At 42.6% G+C, this 27,824-nt stretch overlaps 2 protein-coding genes across 7 annotated transcripts; both read left to right on the forward strand.

Moving 5' to 3' along the window:
* The first annotated feature begins 75 nt into the window (after positions 1–75).
* Positions 76–12,572, forward strand: clasrp (CLK4-associating serine/arginine rich protein). 6 transcript variants are annotated; one of them, XM_076282573.1, is made up of 20 exons: positions 76–145; positions 1,586–1,716; positions 1,812–1,909; positions 3,921–4,022; positions 4,456–4,535; positions 4,867–4,951; positions 5,207–5,346; positions 5,443–5,539; positions 6,613–6,691; positions 7,142–7,215; positions 7,312–7,353; positions 8,027–8,224; positions 9,016–9,306; positions 9,575–9,754; positions 9,870–9,909; positions 10,948–11,008; positions 11,344–11,449; positions 11,638–11,726; positions 11,843–11,867; positions 12,025–12,572. In XM_076282573.1, exons 2-20 carry the CDS (start codon positions 1,618–1,620, stop codon positions 12,059–12,061), a joined length of 1,923 nt encoding a protein of 640 aa, XP_076138688.1. In that variant the 5' UTR covers positions 76–145; positions 1,586–1,617; the 3' UTR covers positions 12,062–12,572. The 6 variants fall into 6 exon arrangements, 4 of the variants coding, with proteins under 4 accessions (XP_076138688.1, XP_076138690.1, XP_076138687.1 ...); XR_012986554.1 differs by lacking the exons at positions 11,843–11,867; positions 12,025–12,572 and having other exon boundaries at positions 9,870–9,913; XR_012986555.1 differs by lacking the exons at positions 11,638–11,726; positions 11,843–11,867; positions 12,025–12,572 and having other exon boundaries at positions 8,027–8,205; positions 11,344–11,360.
* A 1,718-nt stretch (positions 12,573–14,290) lies between these two features.
* Positions 14,291–20,960, forward strand: znf296 (zinc finger protein 296). The gene is made up of 3 exons (XM_076282576.1): positions 14,291–14,493; positions 15,824–16,135; positions 18,350–20,960. The coding sequence occupies exons 1-3, from the start codon at positions 14,442–14,444 to the stop codon at positions 19,720–19,722; spliced, it is 1,737 nt and encodes a 578-aa protein (XP_076138691.1). The 5' UTR covers positions 14,291–14,441; the 3' UTR covers positions 19,723–20,960.
* The last annotated feature ends 6,864 nt before the right edge of the window (positions 20,961–27,824 follow it).

Here is a 27,824-nt window from a genome sequence, read left to right on the forward strand (position 1 = left end):
TATCGGTGAACACCCCAGCACAGTAGGTGGCAGTATATATCTGTTCTGCTTCTAGTGCAATCATACTTTCCCATAGAAGGATGGCAGTGCAGCTATCGGCTGCTACAAGTTAATGCTAACTGAAGTGATTCATTTGACTAGTCAGGTAGGTAAAGTTGGATTACTTTTTTCTTCGAAATATTGAAGGCATAGATAGGATGCATAAGTGTTACATTCCCACTGAACGTTATACCACTAGCATCTAACTGGTACTGCGTTTTTATTGGTCTCCATGTAGCGTCAAAGTGAGCTAACACATTAACGTAGCCAAGCATTTGCTAAAATATCTAGCTAACACCAAATATAAGCTACACTAAATGATCAAACGTTTAAGTAGATAACTTGACTAGATGGCTTTATTAACTTGCAAATAATATATTGTGTAATTCATATATATGTTATAATATTAACATTATTATATTTGGGAGTATATATGCTGTGTTATTTTTAGCAACTTTAGCTAAAGTATCTCTTGTTTTTTTTTCGCTAACGTTAGCTAGCGATAAGATAGCTAACTAACGTTAACGTTAGCTTGTTTGCGGGCATGTCACCACTCGCGTCTACCGAAATTAACCCAACGTTTGAGCATAAGAGATCACAGGACCACGGACCACAAATTGTTACCTACTACTCATAGCGCATTGACGTAGCGTTAACTTCGTTGTAACGTTACACTGGTAATGGCTTTACGTGGTGGAGGAATAGCGTACTGTTTATTAGCTGTATTTAGTTGAAATGGCATGCTGAATGCAGCGACTGATGTTACGGGCCCAAGTATAGAGCAAGGTTATGTGATATTTTGCATCTCATGTCGCAGTGGTTTACTACATCGTTTTGGCACTTGCTTAAAACGCTCTCACATGGTACTGGAAAACGCATGACCTGAATGGCTTAAAATTGAGGTCAGTTTAAATTTACTAGAGGACCTCTTCTCCACTGCGCAGGCCCAGGAATGGTGAAAGGCCCTGGTTTGCCATGCAAAGTTGCAATCTCTTGCAACCTTGGCCACAACCGAAGTGAAGTGTTTAGTATAGACTCACAATAGTATGGACAATCTCAATGCATTCTCAGTCATTTATTGCATGTGATATGGCCATTAGCAGTGTGCATGTTTTACCACAGCAGTCATGCCTATCTTATGCATTCAGAGCAACAATCAGTAAAATCCTGTTCTGTTCATAACCGAACACAGTGATGTGTTGAAGTCAAAGACAACATACATTTGTTTAACAAAAGTCAGTTATTTCAAGCCAGTGCCCACAAGCATGGCGGGTGATTCTTTTGGGTGCCATGGTAAAGAAAAGGTATATATTTCATCTGATGACTTAGTTGAGAGCACTTTCTAGTTATCTAATTCATATCCACAGGGTGTCAAGATTATGTGGGTGACATACTTTCCTTTTACTCTAGATAGAAGATTACTGTGATCAGTTAATTGTTTCTAATCCAGCTGTTGTTATGTAATAACAAAAAAGGAAGCATCAGGAATGAATTCTTTCAATTTTAGGAGAGCCAACCCTACTCTCTCCTTTTACTTTTCCATCAGACGTGTTTGTGCCCACCCCAAGTGGTGCCATCATGTGGCAGGAGGCTCGGAGACATGAGCGCAAGCTCCGCGGGATGATGGTCGACTACAAGCGGCGTGGAGAACGAAGACGGGAATATTATGAGAAGATTGTGAGTAGCAGCTTTTCACGATGAGCCTATGTTAAATCCACCCTGACTGGTCTTCCCTTTCAAATATAAACTATTATGTGTATCCTCATCTGCAGAAAAAAGACCCAGCCCAGTTTTTGCAAGTGCATGGGAGGGCCTACAAGATCCATTTGGACTCAGCTGTTGCTTTGGCAGCTGAGAGTCCAATCAATATGTAAGTTAACAATTATGTACATTCTCTCCCAAATGAAATGGGCATTGTGCTACAACCAGCTATCTAGTTAATCACAAGATATCTTACCATTATTGATGGCAGACAAGATCTTGTGTAATTTTCCATATTTCCACATTTTAATTTAATTTTCCACTTTTTTAACGCCCTTGACACAAGAAGTGTCATTAAATGTGGTCACTGTAACTAATATGATATACCGTAAAACTCCAAATAATAGCCTGGGCTTTTATTTTCCCAAATCGCCAAACTGCACCGGCTAGTATTAGAGACAGGCGTCTATATGAGACAGGCCTTTAATTCCCTTTACACAAAACTTTTCCTCTGCAAAGATGGAAAATATTATTGAATTAATTATTTCAAACACACTGAATGTCTACCTATATGACTAGGCTATCTGATGACAATTACGGATCATCATTCATTTAGTGTTGAGATGTTGTTCATTGAGTGAGATACAGTAAGATCCAAATAGCGGGGATAGCCGAACAGATGAAACACGTTTTAGTTAAACGTAATCTACAAAGAGATCGTATCACACTGAAAGCTCATATTTTGTCACTAGAAAATGGCCTATATCGGTCCTTTGTCAAATACAGTTGCATTATCAGCCCTGACCAAAACCTTTCAGGAATTATTTATGCAAAAGTGGAACGTGCTTAATGTTTCATTCTCCCTCCTTTTCGGCAGGAATGAAACAGCATGAGAGAGCATGAACCATACTGTTTGTCCCATTTTGTATTTGCCAAATTTGGCAACAGTCTACATTCAAATCATAGCCTTCTTCCAGGCGCACGGGAACATATTTTTGACCAGGGGTGCTGAATAACAAAATAATCATGGATGTCTGACGATTTCTCTCCCAGCATATGATTCGAATTTAGACAGCTAAATACGCCATTTCACTGCCGTGTATGAGTAGGTCTAAGAGTGAGAAGTTTTATAATGCCCTGCGGCAGCCACATTCCACTGCAACTATGCGCAGCACTTGCCACTCCGACGCTTCAATAAAAACTGTGCGCGCACACACCAGTCCCATAGAAGTGCACTTGACTTTACATCATTAACCTATTTCAGTAGGTTATATAGCCAGAGAATGTCCGTAGACGGGCTCTGATCTAGCCTAGTCTGAGGTAAATTCCTTTTCTGACTTCTTTCTCTTTATCGCCATGGCATTTAGAATAAATAATAACGTTCGCGAACCGTTCTGGTTTTGTTGCCAGCATAAAAACAAGCTTACCATCGGCCTATCCGCAAATTAACACAAGGGATGAATTGAACGATGACGAAGTCGGACATATAGGCATAGTTCATATTGGAAAAAAAGTTATACAATTTGGAATTCTAGCTTCTCCCCACCGCAGTCTTTTAATGCCATCTAATCATAACGTGCGCAGTCTGCGCCTTAAGCCCAAATCACACCCAAGATTCGCAACGAGATGAGCAGCAACTTGATGCAACATTCTAAAACCTTGCAACTGTGACCAGACATGTGAATGCTTAACGACGTGCAACATCTAATTCACACTGCTGTAACCTCCTTTCTGTAACGGTTTCGTGTCATTGCGAATCTTTAAACAGACGATCTGACGGGTTTTAGAACATTAAATACAACCCGAAACTAAAAAACAGACCAGGCCTCTACTGGAGACCGTCCTTTAACCCAAACCTGTAGCCACGCCAGGCGTTTAAAAGAGACAGGCGTCTCTTAGGGACTCGGCGATTATTTGAAGTTTTACGGTACTACCAAGCTGGACAAACTGGTTATGACCGTGTTCCTTGTCAACAACCCGCTGATGATAGCCTATGGTCAAAACGTATACATTTGTTGAAGATATGGTCCAGTAAAAACTTAACCTCACACTCAAGTGTTTTTGACTTCATGAGATTTTCATAGTGTTCCTGGTCAACCATGTTGCACAGTACAATTTCTCAACAGAGCACCAGTGACTAAAGCACTCTCATGATCTCTTCTACATCATTTTTTTAAAAGGATGCCATGGCAAGGTGATGTCAACAATATGATTGACAGATTTGATGTGCGGGCCCATTTGGACTACATCCCTACTTACACACCACCTCTTCTAAACACAGTGTGAGTATCTAACACCCTTCTGGTATATGTCAGGAATTATATTGTCATTTTATCCCATGGCAGGTTGTCATAACACAGAAACCGTACAGAGCCAGAAATAACTGAGAAATATTTGCTGCTGTTCCAGCTTGTTATTTTTGATAACTCTGGCTATATATACTGTATGTAGTACTACTGTAATTTCCCGCCTCTTAACCAAGGTTTATACATTGATATTGCAACATTTCTTCAGCTATGAGTTTGATTAAAGCACAATCTGATTCAGATTATTTGGGGTATTGGGCACTGTGATTAATACATGGGTGTGATCAATACACATTGACACGTTGTGCGGTCCATACGCGATGCAGTTAATACACAGGAAATTACTCAACACCTGTAGTCAATACCTGAAAGTGTTCTGAGGTGTGTTCTCTTGTGTGTTCTGTGGCAGCACCCTGGAGCAGGAGTCTGAAGAGAGAAAGTGTAACTATGAGCGCTACAGAGGACTGGTGCAGAACGATTTTGCCAACAGTGAGTGGCTATGGCTCTTGTGTCCTATTTGATGGCTTCACAGTGTGTTGTTCTCCTCTGACATACCCGTCTTGTGGTGTTTTGTGGAATGTATTAATTCAGACTTTATTAGTGTAGTATTGCTAATAGAAAAACACAGCAGTTTATACTCTCCGGAGTTGGCCCCCTAGATGTCTTTGTTTTCCCTTGTGTTTTAATTATTTCAATAGCGTACATCATTAATGTTTTCTACGCTGATTTGAGTGTCTTTCAGACTAACCTACCTGTATTTGAAAGTGCTGTCCTTGTGTCACTTTTATGAGGTTAACATTTCTCTTTTGTCATTTCATAGTCTCTGAGGAGCAGTGTTTGTATCAGATCTATGTGGATGAGTTGTATGGTGGCCTGCAAAGACCAAATGAAGATGAGAAGAAAAAGTGAGAACAGTAGCTTTTCATTTTTAATCTTGTTAAATCTAATTTAATCTTGGCTTGTTAACAACAGTTTTTTTGGCTTGTATCTCCAATTTCTTTATCTAAAATTCAAAGTATATTTTTCCCCCTAAATTTCTCAGTATCTTCTGTCAAAGGATTTCACAGGCCTATCAACAGTTTTCCTGTCTTGAATATATTGTATTATATTTTGCAAGATTCTTGCTAAGTAGTTGCTGTCATTATGTGCTTATATTCCAGGCTCGCAGAGAAGAAAGCTTCAATTGGCTACACATATGAGGATAGCACAGTCACAGAGCCCGATCCTCTGTCAGACAAAGGAGAAGAGGAAGACTCTGAAGAGGAAGACTCTGAGGGGGATGAAGGCATTCCCGACATCGGTATGAAGTCATGATGTTTGTCATTTCTTTAACACAGAACCACTAAATGTCTCAATCTTTACTTGACTCATGAGTGTGTGTGTGTATTTGTGTCAGATGTTGAAGTGGATGTGGATGAGCTCAACCAAGAGCAGGTGATGGACCTGAACAAAATGGCCACACCTTATGGAATGGCAGAGGGAGACTTTGTGAGGTAATGGTGTTCACATTAGTGTTGCACAGTGCACCGATACTACAAAAGTATCGCAATACCCTGAAATAAATAATTTTAAAAAACCAATACCTAATTGTATTAGTATCGATACTTTTAAGAATGACCGCGTTCTTTTGAGGTAACATGCGTGTGCGCAAAGCATGCTTCTAGTGCCTCCCCTAGCCTGCGTGTCTTCTCCTCACACAGGTATGCGCAGCTGTCGTGCCTTAAAACAGTGTGGCTGCTAGTTTAAGTGATGCTGTGGCCGCAAAGCAACACATAATAATAGGCTGATATCAAGTTGATTTGCTCACTTGCATCTCAAGTTTGCAAGACACTTATCTCTTCTATCATACCAGAAAGATTTTCTTCGACTTGTTAGTTGTTTTTATTTATTTTTGTGTTGATTTATTTTAACTAATGAAATAGAAAACATGACAAATTGCATCCACATCCTTATGTGCTATGCACAATTATTTTTCAATAGCTTAAAACTGTGAGACTGAAGGCTAATTACGCTCAAGTATTTCTTAAAGTGACAGGCACTCAGTTACACCTACACACCACATTAAAGATAGATATGCCTAAGGCAAGTGTAATAGTTTAAAAATCAATATGAAGTATTCAACTTCCTAAATATTTTTAGCGACTAGTAATTGCAGAATATAAAATACTATACATTATTAACAAAATATATACACTTTTATATGAATTCCAAAATATATGAAATAGAAACATTTGACATAAGCCATCATTTTCTGTATGTGTGGAGTGTCGAGCAGAATCTAGGATGGCCACTGGTGTGAATGATCACACTATATTCAATATTACCGATAACTTCAAGGTGGTGGGGGCTCCCAAAACTAATCAAATTTTTAAAAAGTATCGAAAAAGTATCAAATGCAATTCTTGACTTGGTATCAGTATCGAAACAATAATTTTGGTATTGTGACAACACTACACATTGTCAACATAATGTCAACAATGCCTCTTGTTTGATTGATTGATTTGTTTGTTAGTTATTTGCTGTTTTGCTCTTCCAAAGTTAACCATCATCTTTGATTGTGTGTTAGGATGCTTCGGAAGGACAAGGAAGAGGTGGAGGCCATCAAACATGCTAAGGCTCTGGAGGCAGAGAAGGCCATGTACTCTGTAAGTCTTAATGTTGTCTTATTGAAGGTATTGAGTTTAAAGGCAAAGTGCTGCGAACTTGTGAGCTGATGGCGTGCATCACAGTATCCCATCTGCTCCTACTGTTGTAGTTTTTGCACTTAACTGGAATGAAATGAAGATGCATGCATACATTTATCAGAGTCAGCTTTGGTAGGCTTTCTGATATGTTGCTGATTGGATCATAAACGGCCACAGCAACGAAGAGGAATGACTGATTCTTGTTTATTATTGTGTTACATGATCCAAATGTAAAGCACTTTGAGCTGCATTCTGTGTATGAAAGGTGCTATACAAATAAAGCATTATTATTATTATTATTATTATTATTATTATTATTATTATTATTATTATTGCCCAGCCCTATATGCATAGTGTGGTCTGAAATAGTTTCCATGACGGACTGTTTCGCGTGTCCCATGTGACTCTCAGGGCCGCCGCTCTCGCAGACAGAGACGAGAGTTCAGGGAGAAGAGGCTGAAAGGCAGACAGATCAGCCCACCCAGGTAGGAACATACGTGATCTTCAGTCCCTCAGCACTCAACATTAGCCACTCGCAGCAGCAGTTAGAATTAATCTGAGATTCTTTGTCATTTCAACAGCTATGCAAGGAGAGACAGCCCAACCTACGATCCCTACAAACGGTGAGTGTTCTTGTGTTTTCATGAGCTGTTTCTTACCCCCCCCCCCCACACACACACACACACACACACACACACACACATAAATAAATGGAAATTTGAGTATGTGCCTCATCTCTTCCTTGCTGTTCTATCCATGTACAGTTTATAAAACCGGTGGTGGGTGGAAGAAAGTCAGTCAGAAGCACATTGTAGTTGTTCTGCTCTTTGCTTTATGTAATGTACTGGAGATGGATTCCCCAGAAAGAGAACATCTATTGTTAAAAACTGGTTTTAAAAGCCTGAGGCAGGAAGCCAGCCTCTGCATTTCAGATTTCCAAAGAGAGAGCCGTTTGCATGGTGGCACGTTCATAGCAGTATGTTTATTTATGTAACCATGTGTACAGAAAAGAGCATGTTTCTTTATTCTCTAAAAACAAAATATGTTAATTGAAACTATCTATGCACATAACAGGAAAATCAAACATGAAATCTATGCACATAACAACTAGTACATGCAATTTCTTAACACTTGCATACCGCGAATACCCAACACCGTTCAGTAGATCTCTCAAAATGCAGTCTCATCATTGCTCGGAACACTAAACAATGATCTCCTAATGGGTCTGAACTTGTTGGCCTTGACCTGAATGTCTCTTCCTCTTGCTCTTCCCCTGCTCGCCGTTCCCCGCCACAGCCCCCAGTCGGAGTCCAGCTCTGAGTCCCGGTCCCGCTCGAGGACCCCCGGCAAGGAGAAGATCACCTTCATCACCAGCTTCGGAGGCAGTGATGAGGAGGGCGGTCACCCTGCCCAGGCCGCGGCCGGCGGCCACTTGGCCAACGCCTCCAGCAATAAGCAGGAGCAGCACCCCGCAGGTCATAGCAGGGGCTTCCGGTCGGTAGCTTTCCCCTTGGCTTGTCATTGGCTGTGTCCTTATTAGTCATGTGTGTGCTCCTCAGAGATGGCTCGCCTCGGAAATAGGTTCAGGCATTGCGTAGCTTTAGCGAGGAATTAGGAAAATGAGGCAGAATGTTAATGCAGAGTTGTCGTAACACCTGTGTGAAATGACGTGGACAAAGTTGTGTTTTGGATTGAAATGGTGTGGCACATTTTGATGGATAACTAGAATTTCATATGTCTTGTTTAACTAAGGCCTTCTCTCTGAAACGGCTTTTGTGGTTTTAAAATGTGTTACATCATCCAAAATATACTTGTCTTCCAATTGTCGGTAGTTTTAACATGACTTTTTAATTTTCAACCAAATTAATTTGTGGACCTCTTGGCTCAACTAGACAAAAATGCGTAACCTGACATTGGTAATGTGAACGTCAAAATTGGCATAGGCAGTTTTTATGACTGAGATTAGCTTTATGAAACATGTATGATGTTCTTCTATAGGACTTTAATATAGGGATTGTGTGGGTAGTATACCTCTATAAACGATGCTCTAGATCAAAGTCTCTAGCTCTTGCCTTGTAAAAATTGTTGTTATCCATTGTTAACGATCCTTCTTGGTTATCACAAACGTCCTAACCTTTAAAAAAAAAAAAGTGGTAGGTAATGGTTTGGTAGGTTAAAAAGCACACAAATCTTTTCCATTGAGCATGTGAACAGTTTGCTGTTTGCTGTTCAGCACAACCGTCTGTATAAGTAACGTCTTTTTTTGTTTCTTTTGCCCCTTGCAGCCGACGTCACTCCTCCTCCAGCCCATCCTCCTCCTCACCGTCTTCATCACGGCACTCATCGCGCTCCTCCTCCCACTCACGCCGCAGCGGGTGGCGAGGAAGCCGGGATAGCCGCTACTCCCGGTCCCACTCACGCCAGTGCTCCGACTCCCACTCCCAGCAGCGCGGTGGAGGTGGTAGCAGCGGCGGCAGCAGCCACAGAAGACGCTATGACCGTGGACACTCGCGCTCCCGCTCCAGAGATAGGGACAGGGACAGGGGCCGACGATACACTTCTCACAGACGCACTAGGTGGGGCATTCTCAGCCGGAGCTGGACTGGATGATGTTTAACCATAAAGACGACAGAGAACTGCACACGTTTCAGCACACGCACCTACCCATGCAATCAGCGAAACTTTTTGAAAACTAAGAGCTATCCACCTAGAACTTTCACCCAGGTTTCACTCTCAGATAAGCAAGAATAGTGTGAAAATAGGTTTTGTGTAAATAAAAAATTTTCCCCAAATATAATTTTTTTTATAGAGGACTGTTTAAATGTGCTCATGTATCCTCCTTAGGTCACGTTCCGTATCTCGCTCGGCTGACCGTTTTCGGAGAGGCGGTCGGACGTCTGGCCATCATCGTGGTGAGAGCCGCAGTCCGAGCCCCTCTCAGTCCCCTGTCCGGAGCCTGTCCCCGTCCCTCAGTCCCCGCTCAGCCCCACCCTCCACCAGCTCCCTCTCTGACAAGCTGAGAAAGTGAGTGACCAAGGACACATCAGCCAAAAGCTGACTTTATCATTTCTCTACTGTCTAACTAAATGGTCTTAATTTCCCTTTTGTTTTTTCTTCTCCCTCCGTCTCGCTCTTGCAGGGCTGATACTCCAGGTGGTAAAGAGACGGGAGCTGCCAAAGTCAGTAAGAATTTGATCTCGCTGGGTTTCTTGCTAAAGTCAACGCCTCCCTCATCCCTGACAGGCAGATGTGGTTGTAAAACCAGGCCTTTGGAGCCTCGCTCGCTTTCTCTCCCTGTCCCTCTCTCAGAGGCTCTTCTGTGCAATGTCAAATTTTTTCCATTAAGAATTGCTTTAATCATCCCCCAGGCGACCATTATGCCTCTCCCTTCCAGAGCTCACATCCTGAGGACTTCATTTTCTAGAAGAGTCTATGAGCCTGTGTTTTTGTTTGTGCTAATGGTGCATAATCTTGTTTGTGCAATTTTGTTTGTTTTCTTCTCCATTCCTATACAGTATTTTCTCTTCCTGTCCCATGTTTTCAGAGAAATGACTACTGTCTAACAACAAAACATTAAGCTTGATTAAGATTAGGATCTTATGGTGTACTGAAAAGCTATGTGCTGTTACCATGTTTTACGTCAACACGCTTGAGTGCATGAGACATTTTGTTGGAAGCATTCTGACTAAAATCAGCCAGACATTCTGAGCATCACCCAAACATATATCGGACTTTGGTTGCATAAATGGACAGTGCTTACAGCGCTATTTAAGTATTGACATTTACCAGCTGACCAAATGTCTTTAAACCTGACATTTAGCTATGTTCTAGCCACAGGAATATTATGTAATGGTAAGTCAAAATGCCCTGGGATGGATAGAATGTCTCTGAAATTTCTAGCAAAATACCTGCTCAGATAAATTGAAGGAGAAACTTGCTGTTTTGACACCGTGTTGTCAGTAGTGCGTGTTTGAGTGATTGTTACACATTAGGCATGGTCATGTGGTCAAGTTTAAAGAGCTTTAGATCTGTACTGTTCACACTTCTGCAAACGCACCTATGCTTATACAAAATATGAGGCTTTCAATTACCTCACATGCCTTTGACAAACTTGGCCTTGTAGGCCTATCTCCAGTGTCAATTTAGTCTTATAGCACCAGTTCCATAAACATTCATCCCTCTAGTCGCTTGTTTTGATGCCGGTGTATTTCTTTTAGCCCAAGATGACGCCACAAGAGAAACTGAAGCTTCGGATGCAGAAAGCCCTCAACAAGCAATGTAAGTAAAGAGCATTCAGTCCAACACATCAGATTAATTTGGATTGCGGGGGCTCTTTTCTAACAGCTTAGAATTTGACATTGTTAGCATAGAAATGTTCCACGTGCGACAATTTCTTTCAGTAAAATGTGTATTGTGTAATGCACACATTCAGACAAACTGAATACTTAGGTCTGTGAGGGCTGATGTTCTCCAGATTCATGGGGAAATGATATAGTGTGTCCACCTGAATAGTACTCAGGCTTCACTTGGGCTTCAAAGCACTATAAAAATGTAACATGTAGTTGTTGATGAGGCATGGTTTTAATATCCTGTGTTGTCACTTCCTGTCCCAGCCAAGGCGGATAAAAAGGCTGCTCAGGTGAAGGTCCAGCAGCAGGAAAATAAGCGACAGGAACGCGAGGGGGAACTACGAGCCATGGCCCGCAAGATCCGCATGAAGTAAGAGCTCTGTGTGTGTGTGTGTGTGTGTGTGTATTTATTTGTGTGTGTGTGTGTGTGTGTGTGTGTGTGTGTGTGTGTGTGTGTGTGTGTGTGTGTGTGTGTGTTCTCATAGCGGGTTTGTGAATAGCAGCCTGCTACACTGAGTGCCGCTGAGGACTCTGTGCTCATATGAATGCTCATTACAGGGAGCGTGAGCGCCGGGAGAAAGAGCGAGATGAATGGGAGAGGCAGTATGGAAGACAGAGCCACTCCCCGTCCCCTGTGCCCAAATATAGTAAGTGCTTTAAGTCCACCGCTTACTTCAGCCATAACACAACGATTATTAAAGAGTTTGTACAATAAGAGAAAGAAAGTGCTGTGAGAAGTAAACAAATCTGTTCCCTCCCTCAGGCCGAGATTACAGTTCCTCCAGAAGGTCAGTGGCATTATGTTGTTTTTTAAAAAGTTGTGACCGTTTGACAACCCAGTTAAAGATGGGTGTAGTTCAGTATGAAAATAGCAGTCATTATTGACACAAAATGTTATGTGTATGATATTTGGTCAGTCTAACTGTGATTTGTCTTGACCCACAGGAGGTCGCGGTCACGGAGTCCCTACTACCGTTACTGATACACAGAACAAATCTACAGCACTCATCCTGGAGGAACGCACAGGAAACACACAGGACTTTGGAAAACCACCAATATTTTGAATCAAACAAATTCAATGTCATATGTCTTATATTCTGTATTATACCTCCTTATGTTTAACTCAAATTCAGCAGCTTCCTGCTTTTGTTTGTGTATATGTTTTGAAGGAGTAAAACTGCACAGTTTGAGTCCATGCTGTAAAGAATTAGAGGACAATATAAAATGCGCCCCCCCCCCCCCCCAATTCTCCCCTTTTGTCTTCCCTAACAGGTTTAGTCATTGTCAGAATGACCTTGTGGAAATTTTGGGGTTTATATTTTATCAGATGCCAATTATCATTGCAGTGAACCAACCTTCTCTTGGTTAAAGTACCGTACCCCCCCCCCCCCCTTATACAGTCATAACATAATTGCCTCATCACAAGGCCCATGTGAAGTGTGCATGTGTTTTATCTGCAGGGAAATGCTAATAAAATACTTCATAACTTCAAATGTGTCTGTCAAATTCAACTGAGATGTTATTGATATATTCTGTTGGATCAGTCACCCCTTTATGATGACCAAATCATTATCACCCATAGGTGCCATCATACCCCATGCATGCAAGGTCCACATTTTCACCAAAGACTGTAGCACAATAAAACCGATCCATTGTAATCTAATAAATTAAAGAATCTAAGAATAACATACAAACATCTACTTGTGACTTATAAAGCATTTGTAAATGGAAGAGGAGCTGGTTAGTTCTAAGAGAATGTATAATTTCTAATGCTGTTACCTATATAATTTCACCACTAGGTGGCGAACCAACATCATGAATGTGAGGATCCCATTGAGTTTTTAAAACTGAAGGAAAGGACTACAGATTTTAAAGCTAAACGACTGAAATAGGTTATTTCTTCATGGATTGTAGGGGTGTAAAAAAACAGTAAAACAATTCTGCAATATAACAAGAGCTCTCACTACTTTTCTTTCTAGAATTAACAATTGGTCAAATAGATACTTCTTTAAACCTATGCCACCAGAAGACTCAGTTAAGGACAAGATGTTAATTCTCAGTATACTAACTTTTATTTAAGACAAATTTGTTGGAGCTTTCCTGAGCACGGCAGCAGACTATTAATTGAAAGTCCTACTGTAAAGAGCAATTTTTGTATTAATTCCCTGGAACTGGTAATGTGGCAAGATTGATTTCATGGAATACAAGTGTTTTACTTTTCTTTCATATTAGAGGCTTCCCAATCCCAAGATCCCTATTGTGCAAGTGTGTGTGTATGTTAATGCTCTCTGAAGCACTTCAGTGCAGTGCAAAGTTGAAGTTTGACTAAATGTTGAATGAAATAAAACTAGATTGGGCCCTCCTGACACTTATCCAGCTGCCACCACCCTATTTGCAGATCTTAACTGAAGTGGATTTCTCTTGGAGGTTAATGGAGAATGAAGATCACGTTTAACCTAGTTTACAGAGCAAGCCAGAGGTCTTCAATGAGCCTATAAGTCAAGTAGGCAAAATGCACAAACGAGTCCACATTGAGAAATGTGAAATGTGTAGGCCTAGGCTATGTATTTTCTGAGTAGCATGCATTTTCCTGCATAATGCCTCTAGAAGTTGTAGTTTTGCCTTGGTTACCGTTCCTTGCGGTTGGGAGGGGGGCGCTTTAGTCACCCAATGCTGTGCCAAGGTGTGATAAGGGAGTCTTTAAATTAGTCACCCTAATTCCCATGCAATAACTTTTAGTTTGTGTGACCTTTGGCATTTGAATAGAATAACTTTAGGAAAATGTGCTAAATTGGTTTAAAAAGAATTGGAATTTAATGGTGACGAGTGTGTATGTGTGTGTGCGTGTGGGGGGTCAGACAGATCAGAACATTCTGGGGGGCATTCACATTCATGCATATGTTTCTATTACAAATCAGTAAAGTGATACACCAAAATCAATAATCTTGCAATCGAAAACTATGACTGACCCAACAAGAGGGATGGCAAAGGCCATTCTCAACAGTTTTCTTGGGTCGAGGAAGTCTGCATAAGCATCATGCTCTGAGAGAATCTGGATTTAGGGATGTGAGCACGACAAAGCAAAAATATGTATGAGAAAATGACACGTTTACCGAGGGCAAAGGGGAAAGAGCGCGAAGAGGCGGGGTTGAGAAAACTTTGACAGGCGGCGCTTCAAAAAACGCTGCCCCTTTCTTACGCACGAGCCAAGGTTGTCTCTACAACTTGAACACAGCTTACTGATGAAGACAGCGCAGAAGCATACATGAGCTGCCAGTATTTGTCATAGCTTAACCTTTGTTTCCTTCAACTACCTGTCTGATATTCACAGATGAAAAATTGTCCTCGCAAAATTCAATAGAATGTCTAGACGTAAACTTGGCAGTCGACCTCAACACCTACGCGCAATTCAAGGTAAGCCTGGACATATCAGAGACTGCAGTTGTATCCTAATAAATTGTATCCTATCAACGCAATTGATAACGCATCACCTAGCCTACAGTAAATACGTTACGAACGTTAGGGTAAAACCAGACTTCCTGTCCTGACCTGTTTGTTACCTGCACACGAGGCTATCGATCTTCCCCTTCCTCTTCTCATTACTACTATAACTACTACGGATTAATTTACCATTTATGGGTAACAACAACGTAGGTAGTGCACCTGCTTGCTCCTTTAATTTATCCTATTTATCTTAAACGTTTTGCTGAAGATCAAGGTCACCGCTCATGCCACCAGTCCTGAGGCAGTTGTTTACTTTCTTTCTTTTCTCTCACAAATCTGGTGAGGGAAACTGTCTGCTGTGCTACTTCCTTATTGCACGAAGTCATGGTCCTTCTGTCTTGAGTCTTCTTCACCGTTTCCAGCATGTAGCCTATTTCTAATCAAATTGACAATGATTAAAACAAAAGAGAGCCTATTGACAGGTCTCTCAAAACATGGCATTGTAAACAATTTCTTATCAGATTAGCAGTAATGATGTCCCTTTAATTTATTTGTTCTCTTTAAAATACTACTGAATTATTTGTTAAAGTTACAGGTATGTTCTGAAATGTTTAAAAACATAGTGTGGAACTATGAAGGCCAGTTGAGCACAGGCTGACCACAAGCTTTCGTTGCTGTATGTAACTGAGCCGCTTGCGGTTTCGCAAACACCCAGCACTCTTCAAACAGGAAAAGTGACATTTTTGAATAACCAGCCGTGAACTTCTGCTTTCCGCTGAACTGTCTCTACCTGCAGCGCGTCTTATGTTCTAGTTAGGGCAGGTGGGTCAGGCCAAGACTGCAAGCAATGGTATCCTGCCTACAGGGCATTTTTTAAATCTTTCCAGTTCAAACTGAAGGTTTTATAAGAAGAATGGTCTCTTTTTTTGATCATCAGATTTACACATGCATATGTTGGGCTACTGATATGTGCTGCTTTACTTGTGGAGATGAGCTGTCAGAAGAATACTGCAAGTGTGATGCACTGCACTGCATTGCATTTCACTGGTCATAATGATGTCGCTAGGCAGAGCGTTGACAGAGGAAGTGGTCAGGTGCTGTTCGATATGACAGAGCGAGGCGCTGAGACATCTTGATATGGGTCATGGTGACCCTGGGGAGCAAGACATTTCATGTTTTGAGTGGCGGGGAAAAACGTCTGTAAGAGCCTGACGGACAACAGAGCTGATGGGAAGATTGAGGTGTATTTGATATTCATCACGGCCCATTCTCTGTCTTCATCATTTCCTCTCTATTTTAGATGACCCTGAGCCAGCAGTGTCTCCTTCACTGAACACCTCCTCCCCTCCTAAGACTGTTGGCCCTGATGTTCTGACGTGTGGCCAGTGTGGCCAGGCTTTCCCCCTGGGCCACATCTTAGACTTCATCCAGCACAAGCAGGGTGGCTGCGGCCGCTACGGAGCTGGACACCAGAGCCACGCTCCCCCTTCGCCCACCACCAGCTGCATGCTGAGATGCAGCCCAGGAGCCCAGGTTGGGATGGGGTACGTGGAGCTCAGGAGGGTAATGGACCGGTCCTCCTGGCCCGAAGAGTCAGAACGACATAATGCTGGTGAGTGTGACTCGTAATGTCCTCTTTTCTCTCTCTCTCTCTCAAATGACCACCCTCTGTTTAACAAACGTCCTCCAGTCAGGCTCATTAGTGCAGGTTACCAAGGCGGCAGGTCCTTGGTGACTGAGAGACAGGTGCACTAATTGCGTGGAGAGGGCAGCCGGTGGCGCTCCATAAACTGGCCTCAGGGACAGCCTGCCAAAGTTGCACCTGAGCATCCTCCTGCTCGGCTCTGGTCTCAGGTGAAAGGGACATGTAAACAAGGGTAACAGCAAGCTGGGCAACAGCATGTACACACACACTTTACATGTTTTTTCTTATGTTATTGTTGTAACACACAGTCAGCAGTGATCTATTGGTTATGTTTGAAAACCTACATGAGACATGAGTCCAGACCACAGGTCTGTCATATCTCTCCTGATTTGTAACTGGTTCCTCTTTCCCCTGTCCGCATTGGCCTGGGGCCCCACAACCGAAGACTTAGGCATTGGCACCAGACTTGTGCATGTGTGCGTGCACATGAATGCAGATAGAGTTCTGTAGAGTTCCTGATGTGTGGCTATGTGTTTGTGTGCGGAAGGAGTGGCTGTTGTGAGTTTTGCCATGCATGTTTTGGCACTTCCTTTGTGGGGTGCTGAGTGGTCAGGCCAAACAGTCAGCTTCCTTCCGTCCAAACCCCCGTGTCTCTGGAGGCAAGTTGTTTCTCTATTCTTACAACTCTCATTTGCATTGGGTTTGGTATGGTAGGACGAACATCATCCTTTATCCACTTTTTGTGATATGACCAATGATAGTGTGTATGAAATAACACTGAATTCTCCAATGTATATTGCAGCTTTCTGGGTGCAACCGTGTACATCATGTACTGTGTATGTGTGTTAGGATGATCTGTTCTCTAATGATCTTTTACAATTTTTAGTACCTCACTCTTATCTCAGTCTGGGTCTCTCTTTCTCTTTCTCTCTCTCTCTCTCTCTCTCTCTCTCTCTCTCTCTCTCTCTCTCTCTCTCTCTCTCTCTCTCTCTCTCCCCCCCTCCTCTCTCTCTTTCGCTTGTTTCCCCTCCCCTCCTTCTGGTGGGGAAAGAAAAAGATGCTTATTAGCGCATCCAGCCAATGTGGAGTTTTAATTAGCAGGTATTGCTTTTGCTCAGTATGCAAGTGGTACTCTGGGCCAAATGTGAATCCTCACAAAAAAGCGAGCCTGAGAAAGAAGGACTACTGGTATTGTGTTTCACTCCATCACCCCATGACAAAAGGTCCAAAGCCCCCCGCCCATGGTGCTACAATAGACACACACGAAACAGAAGGATGGTGGGGAGGGACAACACTTTTTTTTAAATTCCTATTACAGTCCTATTTCTGCATTTGTGTTTGATTGCTGTGAAGGTGAAGATGGCTGTTTGTGTTGTGAAAATATATAACTATATGATCATCTAAACTGCAAAACATCTCCCATCATATCCTAGTTCACAGTGTAATTGGTGGATGGCTCTTTGGAAGAAGAATGACTATCAACTGCTTTCCTGAATATTTAAATTTTCTTTAATTATCCATGTAGTTTAGTTATCAAACAAACTATGTATCAATTATCTCTGTGCTTTGCTAGGAGAGGGAGAATTTTGCTGTTGTGTAAATGCTTTGGTAAAATTGACCTGTTTAAAAATTTTTGCTAAAGGATAGATCATACAAAAATATTTTTTTCAGCCTTTTTTTTAACATGCTACAATACAGCTTCACACTTCAATCCTTCATAAGATGTTCAGGGCAATTGGACTGAATAAACACTGAAACCCAGATACACAGAAATACACTGAAACACACTCTCTCACACACACACACACACACACACACACACACACAAACACACAAATTCGAATGCATGCGATTTTTCCTAGATAAACGTGACTCCTGCCACCCAAGTCTTTTAGTATTATTATCATCACGAAGAAAAATTGGATGGCAAAATGTGATCTAGCAGAGATTATGTAAATGTCTATTTCTCTATTGATTTTAAATACCAAAATTATGTCACAGGTCAATTTGACTCAAGCAGTACCAAAGGGTCCAAAATGTTAATATAATATATGGGTTAACTCTGTATAATACAAGGTTATTTTCTCACCATTGCTTCTGTCCTCAGTCTTACAAGTCCAACTCAATTAGGTATCTATCTTTATTTATGTTTTTCATGTCTTCTCTATATTTTGGTTTTAGTGACAGAGGAACCCTCCAGTATCATCTGCCAGGTGTGTCAAACCGTGTGTCTCAGTGCCTGGAGCTTGCTTCAGCATGCACAACACACACACTCCTTCAACCTCTACCAGGTAGATGAGGATGCCAATGCTGACCACCCGGCCGCGTTCACCTCATCCGGAGAATCCACCAGCATGAACTTCTCTGAGCGCCTGCGGGAGTTAGCTGAGGTCAACGGGACGGCGGAGGATGGGGGAACGGGCGTTATGCTCCCGACCTCCGCCTCCCCCCAGGTGGCATCCCCCTTCCCCCGCACATCCCGTGCGCTCCACACGCTGACCTGCGAGCGCTGCGGTCAGGTCTTCCGCTCGATGCGCAGCGTGCTGGCGCACCGCCGCTCCTGCGAAAGGCTGTACCCCTGCGGCCTGTGCCGTCGCACCTTCTCTCACAGCGCCCAGCTGGCACAACACATGAGGAGCCATCGCGGCGCCCTCGCACCCAGCGAAGCCTCAGTGTGTCCACAGGAAGATGGCAGTGCCGGCGACGGTCAAATAGAGCAAGGAGCGCTGAAGGAGGAGACGCCTCACCCTTCGGCCGGCCCGGGCCTGATAGTCCTGTCGTCGCGCTCCACGGCGCCCAGCCGGACCCAGCTGCAGTACTTCCATCCCCAGCTGGAGGTGGACGAGGACGGGCAGGAGGAGGCCCAGCAGCCCTCCCCACTGGGCAACTCCTCCGAGGGCTCCGTGGAGAGCGCGGGCAGTGGCGAGAGCGGAATCGCTAGCGGCAACTGCACACCCAAGGGCCCTGAGCGAACCGAGTGGGAGAGCGAGAGGGATGCGGAAGTGACAACAACAACAACGACGACGACGACGCAAGCGTGGCCGCCATCGGAGAACGACCGGGGGCGACCCACCGAGGCTGGAGGAGGTGGAGGTGGAGGAGGCTCGCTGCGAAAGAAGAAGGAGGAGGCATGCGACTTTTGCGGCAAGTGCTTTCGGAACAGCAGCAACCTGACGGTGCACCGGCGCAGCCACACGGGCGAGCGGCCGTACCGCTGCAGCCTGTGCAGCTACGCCTGCGCCCAGAGCAGCAAGCTCACGCGCCACATGAAAACGCATGGCGCCCGCGGCACCCAGCCCACCTTCCAGTGCCAGCTCTGCGGCGTGCCCTTCACCGTCTATGCCACCCTGGAGAAGCACCTGAGAAAGATCCACGGCCTCAGCCACGCCAGCGCCGGCGCCTACACGCTCAGCAGCGACTTCATCAAGAAGGAGGAGAAGACGGACTCGGAGCCGAGCCAGACCCAGGAACAGACAAGTCCACGCACCAGTGAGGAGTGCACAGAGGAGAACGTGGATGTTCCAGTCACACAGGACATGAGTGTGCTTGTCTGAAAGAATGTGTGCAAGAAGCTCTCTGTTCAATACACACATATGCTGCCATACACAATACGCAAAACTGCCATTTGGAACACGGGGATAAATGTAATGTCTTGGTCAAATTCAGTGACTGCGTGAGCAATTGGGCAAATGAATAAAATAAAAATGGCCACTGTTGGTGCCTATTGTTGTAGTATCTGACTACAATGAACTACCACCCTGTGGTAAACTGCTTTTGCAAGGAACTGTACAGGACCCAGTGGAAGTTAAAGCACTCGGTAGAACTTAAAGACACTCAGTCACCACACTGGAATATAGAATGCACTGAACCAGATTCCATGTGAATATCATGTGAATGTTTGGTGAGGTTCCCTCTCCCTGCTAAGTTGATGATTCATAGTAGGGGAGAAAACTGTAAAAATAGCCTAGCACTTTCTTTGTAAGGGTTATTGCTGTTGTTTTGGGGGGATTCCTTATATTTGACTTGTTTACAGGTACAGAATTCGGGTTTGTGTTTTAATACAGATAAAATAACTGTCTGGACCTCAGGAACTTTGATCTAGTTCCCACATACTTTTGTCATTAGTAGAATGAAATGGGTGCTCCATTTGCAGTAGTTTCTGTGCTTTTTATTGTAAACCTTTTTTGCGGTTAGGTATTATATATTCTAGAATAGTCAAAAGGAAAACTGCAGTAATCTCAGGGACTTTGATGTGTTTACTGTGTTTAATGTGTTACTTTTGTTTTGTGTAAACAAAATGGTGATTCAGTTTTGATCACCAATAGTCAGTTTATGTTGCCTGTATACTTGTGATGTTTAAGCCACTCCTTCCTGTGCCTCTTTTGCTAAAGAGCTCTTCTTAAGTGTATTTGATCGTAGTGAGTACCCGTTTTACAGATATGAAAATATCTGAACTGTTTCATAGAAAACAGGGTGTTGAGCCATTTATAAGCACTTGAATGCTTTTGGTATATGAACGGTAGAGGGTCTGATGCTCACTTTATTTAGTCAGGGACAACATACCTATATATTTTGTTGCTTAGAACTTCAGGGAACTGATACTGTACTTATTATTCTCAGTAGTTAGTATGGATGTTTTGCATATATTTTCTCCTTTTTTCAGGACAATCCTTTTGTACAGTAGTAAAAAAAAAGTTGTTAGTTGTAAATGTTCTTCATTTGTAAGTTTATATCAGAATTATATCAGTTTCTTCTTCTTGTAATGACGACCATGCTTGAGAGAATTATTAAAGAATGCAAAAAAAAAATCTGAGCTTTACTCATGTGTCATTTTGACCAGTGCAGAGACCTGCCCCTGCTTGTCGGGACACTTCCAAGTTACAGCGGTTCCATTCAGCAGCTCAACATGTTTCACTGATGGTGTTTGCCAATTGAAGGGTTAGGCCAGTGGAAGAGACCATGTGGGTTTGATTGCACAACTTATTTTTCCATAAAGGACTTTCAGAGACATTTCTCTGTGTAAAAAGGTAGATTCAGGTGAGAGGGAGGTAAGGCAAGATTATGCAGGGGCATATCCCTCAGTTCTGAATCTGTAGCTGGAATAGTAGTATTGAGTTACCAGAAAATTACTTCATAAAAAACACCCAACTAAAACCTAAAATCTAACTTGACACCGACATAACAACTTGCATACTCAGGTACTGTATGTTTACAGTGTCACGTCCTAAGACAACAGATATAAATACAGTGGTGATTAATTAAGGAGTAAATGGAAATGTTCTGAACATAATTGTTGTACATTTACCACTCACTGCAGGTTTCATCAGGTCAGGTGTTAATCAAGCACCATGCAGTCTGCATTCATAATCTAGGTGCTTGATTTTATACACCTGTGGCAAGGGACCTGATGAAAATCATGAATACTTAAAAGGTCTGTGTGATTTTCTTGATTGCTTCTTTTAGCAGGTGCTACAAAAAAAAACCTCACATTCCTCATTATTGTTTGCATCTATAACGAGTGTCTCATCTTCTCCCCTCCCCTCCTAATGAGAAAAAAGCTCTGTGATCTCAATCTCATTAACAGGGTTTGTTTAATTAGCATTCAATCGGAATGCGGAAAGAAATGGGGACCATAGCCCACAGTGATCCTGCAGAATCAGTCCGGTGACATTCCACCACCCCAATGCTTCCATGTAAGTGATTTACACGTTAGCCCTTAGGGATAGCCTACAGCTGCGATGTACTCAGTGACACACCAGTTGGTATCTGTGTGAGGCCCAATCACACGTTGTAATGTGAGAGTGCAGTCGACTGGCCATCCCCCCACCAGTTCTCACCAAACATTCTGACATGGGGGTGTTCTCAGGAGCTCCCGTCCCATTGTTGGGCCTTTACCTAACCCTTGGACACAAAGCAACAGCAGTTGCTCCACCCCCAGACAGACTGGCCTTTGACATGGTCATCAACCAATTAAGAAGTTCTTATTATCACTGGTATAGTTAACAAGTAGTTGAGTTGGTCTTGTTATCTAATGAAGCACTTCTTACATCCCTGCTTATTGTGAGACAGCCCAAAGAGGATTCGACAGGAAAGAGAGCTGATTATTAGGCATTCTGATGGTAATGGTGGTGGTGGGCCATCTTTTCTCCACATTTGCTTGTGGTTTACCAACCCAATATTTATGCAGCATGTGAGCCATGGGTGCATCAGTGATTGTTCTGAGCTCGTGTGAATTTTTTTTTGAGGAATGTTGCTGGTCAACCACATAGTCAGTTCCATGTATTGTGATTGGATGATCATAACAATTTGCCTACTGATGATACAATTTGTCTACTGATCATAACAATTTGCCTACTGATCATAACAATTTGAAAAGTTTTTCAGAAAAACATAGTTGCGCAATGTCAATGGGAAAGTGCCAGAATTATAATACTCAGGAACATTGACCAGCAACATTGCTCATAAAGTTGTCTTCTGTATCACCAGTTTAAGTCTCTTCTCTGTGTCATGCAGTCCCGTTGTCAACAACAGATAAGAGGAATATTGGCACAAAAATACATTAATGATGAAACTAATAAATTATGTCAGAGTGCCTAAATCTGTACCAATTAATTGTTGTTTTGTGCTACCATACAATTCCCAACAACTTTTTCATTAGGTTTTCATTAATATTTTGTGACATAGGCTGAGAATCTGTGTGATCGTGAACCTGGATTTAGTGAGTGGGAAATGTACATCAGAAAATTGATTGAATTGATTGAAGATACTTTTTAAATCCATTGTCCATTAAATCCAAGTACATTAGATGTTATTTGTATCAATTTGGCATATTCGCAAGCTGAACATTAATAACACAAATGTCCTGTTTAGTGAGAGGCCTATCTTAGAAAGAAGGATTAGAAAGTACAGATCGTGCTGACCACATGCCTTGCTTAATACTATTGGTGGCCTTTCAAGAGATAAAGAAGCTGTCAGATGCCAAACAAGGATGAAAGAGCCGAAACATATCTGTGTGCTTGACCCACGTTCTAGAAGTTGTGAAGGAACATATTTTATTGTCAACAACAGAACCTTGTGATACTGGACTCAATATTATAAGACAATCGTAAAAGAACATGGAGATCAATAATGTCTGTGTACACATGGGCTTTTGCGCCCTCTGGTGGTGCATGTGCTAACACAGGGAAGGAATATACACTGAAAAATGCTGCTGATCATCAGCTTTGACACTGCTCCATATGCACTCAATTCCCAAGAATGTTATGGCATCCTCAGTATTTTTTGTTGATTTGACATTTTCATCTTTTAAAACACAGTCGAGTCTGTGTAATACACAGCACTTTGTGTTGTGGGAACACTGCAACAATTTGTTAAAATTGATTAACATTAACATTTTTTTAAAAATATGCAAATCTGTTCATTTCATATTTCACTCTTAGAAATATTTTTTTTCCACCCCTTATACAGACCTGCTCATGCCAATGGTCAACCAGTCTCGATGCCACACAGAAAAGGTCACATCCTGCCTGGTGCCTACCATACGTATGCCCATGAGAGGTGGCCAGATGGGCACGCGGAGCAGCAGGGGGGGGGAGGGCCAGTGGAGGAGGGGGAGGAGGAGGCTGACGGAGGAGGTGGAGGTGGTGAGATAGGGGGTGAGAGAGGGGGTGCCGGTGCCACGGAGGAGGAAGGGGGGATTGGCGGCTGGAAACGGGGGCTAATTGCGGAGTGTGAGAACATGGCAGTTTGGTAACATGACAGCTGGCATGGTGAAATTCACAGGAGCGAGGAAAGCTTGGGCAGAGACTTTCACAAGGCGATGCTCCTCAACACGCCTCTGTTGACTGGAGTAGTTAGCTCTCTCTTCAGACTATCAGACATCAAATGTATTGGAGACAGAGATGTAAGGTAACAAAAACCCAGCAGACAATCCTATTGTGAAACCAAGGTGTTGATCTTTCATCAAGACGAAATATCCCTGTGGCATGCAGAAACCTGAGCAGAAATAGTAGTCATCAGGTGGGAAAGACAGGTAAAGTTGAGTATCATCCGCGTAACAGTGAGGCAAATCTGGTTCACCTGAACTAGTGCTCTGAAAAGCATAGGTGGATGTGGTAGAAGGCTAGAGTGCATACATTACTATCACCGTATTTCCCTGAACCATAAAATGTCATTCATTTCATAGCTAATAAGAGTTATTGTAATACTAAATTGTACTTCACTGCACTGATGACCTTCAAGTATATGATGCAAGTGGTACACACTTCAGTCCAAAACCTCAACATCTCTGATGTACACCCTGGAAAAGATTACAGTGTTTTTAAACAGCACAAGCAAGGCTACAGCCCATAAACAATTCTTAAGTACGTCCTTCGACCATTCACCATGGATATGCATTGCATTGCATATCAGTGTTCCTATGGTAAAATTCCCCTAACAATGGCCGTCCCTATCTCCCTATATCATATACAAGGTCAAGGTGCATCTTTGTCTACTTCTTGATCTCTTATTTGTAAACATGTTATTTAACATGTCGAATAACGAATAACGAATAGTCCATCCATCAAAAATGCTTCATTTCCAGAAGCATGCTGTGCAGGCAGATGGTATCCTCTGCTCGACCTGCAGTAATGATCGTGTCTGTTGAGCTTGCCATTCACTTACGTAAGGTTACGCCTCCTCCTGGCCAAGTATAGTAAAGCACCATCAACTGGGTCAAATTCGAAGAGAGATGTCAGAGACAGGCCTTGAAGGAAGATGATATACAAAGTAGACTAGTTGGGGGCCAAGCAGCGAAGCTACGAAGGCACCCATTGAGTTACTAGCTTTTCCTATTATTATACTTCCGCCATTGGAGTCTATGGCAGCCCATAGAACGCCTGGCTAAAAAGTGCAGATTTTTTGGCCGAAAGTTTCTAGACACTCCACTGACCACTCACACTCATTTACAGACCTCGAAACCCAGCCGTCTAGCGCCACCAACAGGTCAAAATCTGGCCGAAAATTGAACCGCTGGGTCTAAAGTTATGAAATTCGGCACACTGATTCAGCACTGTCCCATGATCACTTTCACCAATTTACAGAACTCTATGCCCAACACTCTAGTGCCACCAATGGGTCGAACCTGGATTGCATTCACGCATGTGACCATTGAACGGTGAATCCGATTTTCAAAAATCAGGCAATGTTGGAATCCTTGGACCGACCTAAGTTCAATGACTCCTATTACGTCACTTTCCGCCATATTGGACCTCCGCCATATTGGATTTAGTCCAAACTCTACGAAAAGTTTCAGCGTTCACAAATTTCATCCGATTTTCACGGAACTTGGCGGAGATGATCTTCTGCCCGAGCCGCACAAACGATACTTGTCAGATTTTTCAATTTCATTTTTGTTTGCCCGTGACAGCCAATCAAATATGGCAATGAAGCCACAAAACAGGAAGTGGGCTAACATCTCGGCTATGCTTTAATGTATGAAGTCCAAAGTTGGTACAGGGACTTGGTATCTGATTGTGAGGACGCACTAGGAAATTGGCATCATGTGGCCTCTATAGGGGGCGCTGCAATGCAGGAAGTGAGCTCCTATCTTAGCAGCGCTTTGATGTATGAAGTCCAAACTTGGTACAGGGACTTGGAACCTGATTGTGAGGACACAGTAGGAAATTGGCATCATTTGGCCTCTATAGGGGGCGCTGTAATACAGGAAGTGGACTCATATCTCAGTAACGCTTCATTGTATGAAGTCCAAACTTGATACATGGACATATTAGCTGATTGTGAGGACATGCAAGGAAAGTGGTCTCATTTGGCCTCTAGGGGTGCTGTAATAAAGAAAGTGAGCTCACATCTCAGCAACACTTTGGTGTATGAAGTCCAAACTTGGTAGAGGGACATGGTAGCTGATTGTGAGAACGCAAAAGGACATTGGTGTAATTTGGCCTCTAGGGGCGCTGTAACAAAGTAAATGAGCTTATTTCTCAGCCATTCTTTATCCAATTGCAATCAACCTTGCTGTGAGTGCTTGCTCATGACATGGCAATGCCATTCCTACTATAGCGCACTGCTTGGCCCCCACATTGCTGCTTGCAGCTATATTTTTGCTTTAATTTTACATGTACCTGTAATCTTGGTAACCTCTACATACAAGTATTAATTCACACATAAATACTTTTTAATTTACCCAGTGATGTCTGTTTTCTCATACAAGTTATATTATAGATATTATATAGTTATAAAAATGGTTATTGTGATTTAAGCACTTAAAGACTATACATTTGCACCAAATTCAAGGTTTGTGGTTTAAACAAATGAGTCATTCCAGGCATATCTGGATTTTTTTGCATAAACAAAACAACATATTCAACCCAAAATGTGTGGTTCATTCCGTTTGGAGAGCATTTAGATTATTTAGACTAAGGCTATAAACAGCAGATGGACTGAAGTCATATGCTGAAACCTAAAACCTGTGCTTCTACAAGCCTCCTCCATCGCAAGATTAAAGTGCAGCGTTCAATTGGCATTTTTGTGGATTACATTCATGAATACAGCAGAGAAATCCTCCATGTGTGCTCTCATAACAATATTGACGAGCTAAATATAAAGGCAGATGATCAGCGTAATACTACTGACACCTTCATCTGCCCAGACACCCCCTTCTCATGCACAGGGGGGGAAGCGAGCCACACTGCAGAGGGTGTGAGAGTGACTTGGGGTGATGTGTCAGCAGCACTGCACGCAGCGTCTCTATTCTTAACACACTGACGCCACACACAGCGTCAGCACGCACACTCTCACTCCTCCTCCTCCGCTAGACTCGTCCTCTTCCTCCCTCCCTCGCTCCCTCCCTCCCTCACTCTCTCCATCTCCTGTCCACCCCCTCCCTTCCTCGCTCTTTCTTTCTAGTAACAATGTGTCTCAATCATTTCCCCCTCAGCCCCTTTTATACAGTACATGTACCTCCGGAAGATCCTAATATAAACTGGCAATTGTCCTTCTCCGACATCTCTGAAGTAGGGCTGCAGCTAACGATTACAATTACTTTAATAATCAATGAATCTGTTGATTATTTTCCTGATTAATCGGGTCATTGTTTGATTGATAAAATGCCGATGGTGAAAATAATGTTGATGAATGTTTCCCAAAGCACAACGTTTCCTCAAATACCTTGTTTAAGCCACATGCCAAATATATAAAGTTTACTCCCATGTAAAGCAGAAAATAAATCAGAGGTAAAATCAGAGAATTTTGAGGTAAATTCCTTTAAAAAATTACACAAACCGATTAACGATTACCAAAACATGTTGTGATCAATTCAATAGACAACTAATCGAGCAGCCCTACTTTGACGCAACTCTAGTATTCAGTATATGATGAAATATTATTATTTTTTGAAAATCAAGGATCAAGAAAGATGTGTGTCTTTGTGTATGCTTATACCAGTCCACATTACCACATCTGTCTAAGGACAGGAGCCATAGGACAAGCTTAATGACATATTAGTGGTCAGCATCATAAAACCGTTGCCTAATGACAAATACAGTAATGTGCACTATACGGACACTACATGGCCTGGGTCTGACAACGGGTACACATTTTATTGTTTGCTTGGTTGTGTTTGTATATTTATTCAACTTATTTTTTAATGTGTGTCATT

This window comes from Alosa pseudoharengus, unplaced genomic scaffold (genome assembly GCF_046254945.1).
Source record: "Alosa pseudoharengus isolate Yale_2024_CS ecotype anadromous, Long Island Sound unplaced genomic scaffold, YU_APseudo_1.1 YU_APseudo_1.1_scf_13, whole genome shotgun sequence".
NCBI classification, from domain to species: Eukaryota; Metazoa; Chordata; class Actinopteri; order Clupeiformes; family Clupeidae; genus Alosa; species Alosa pseudoharengus.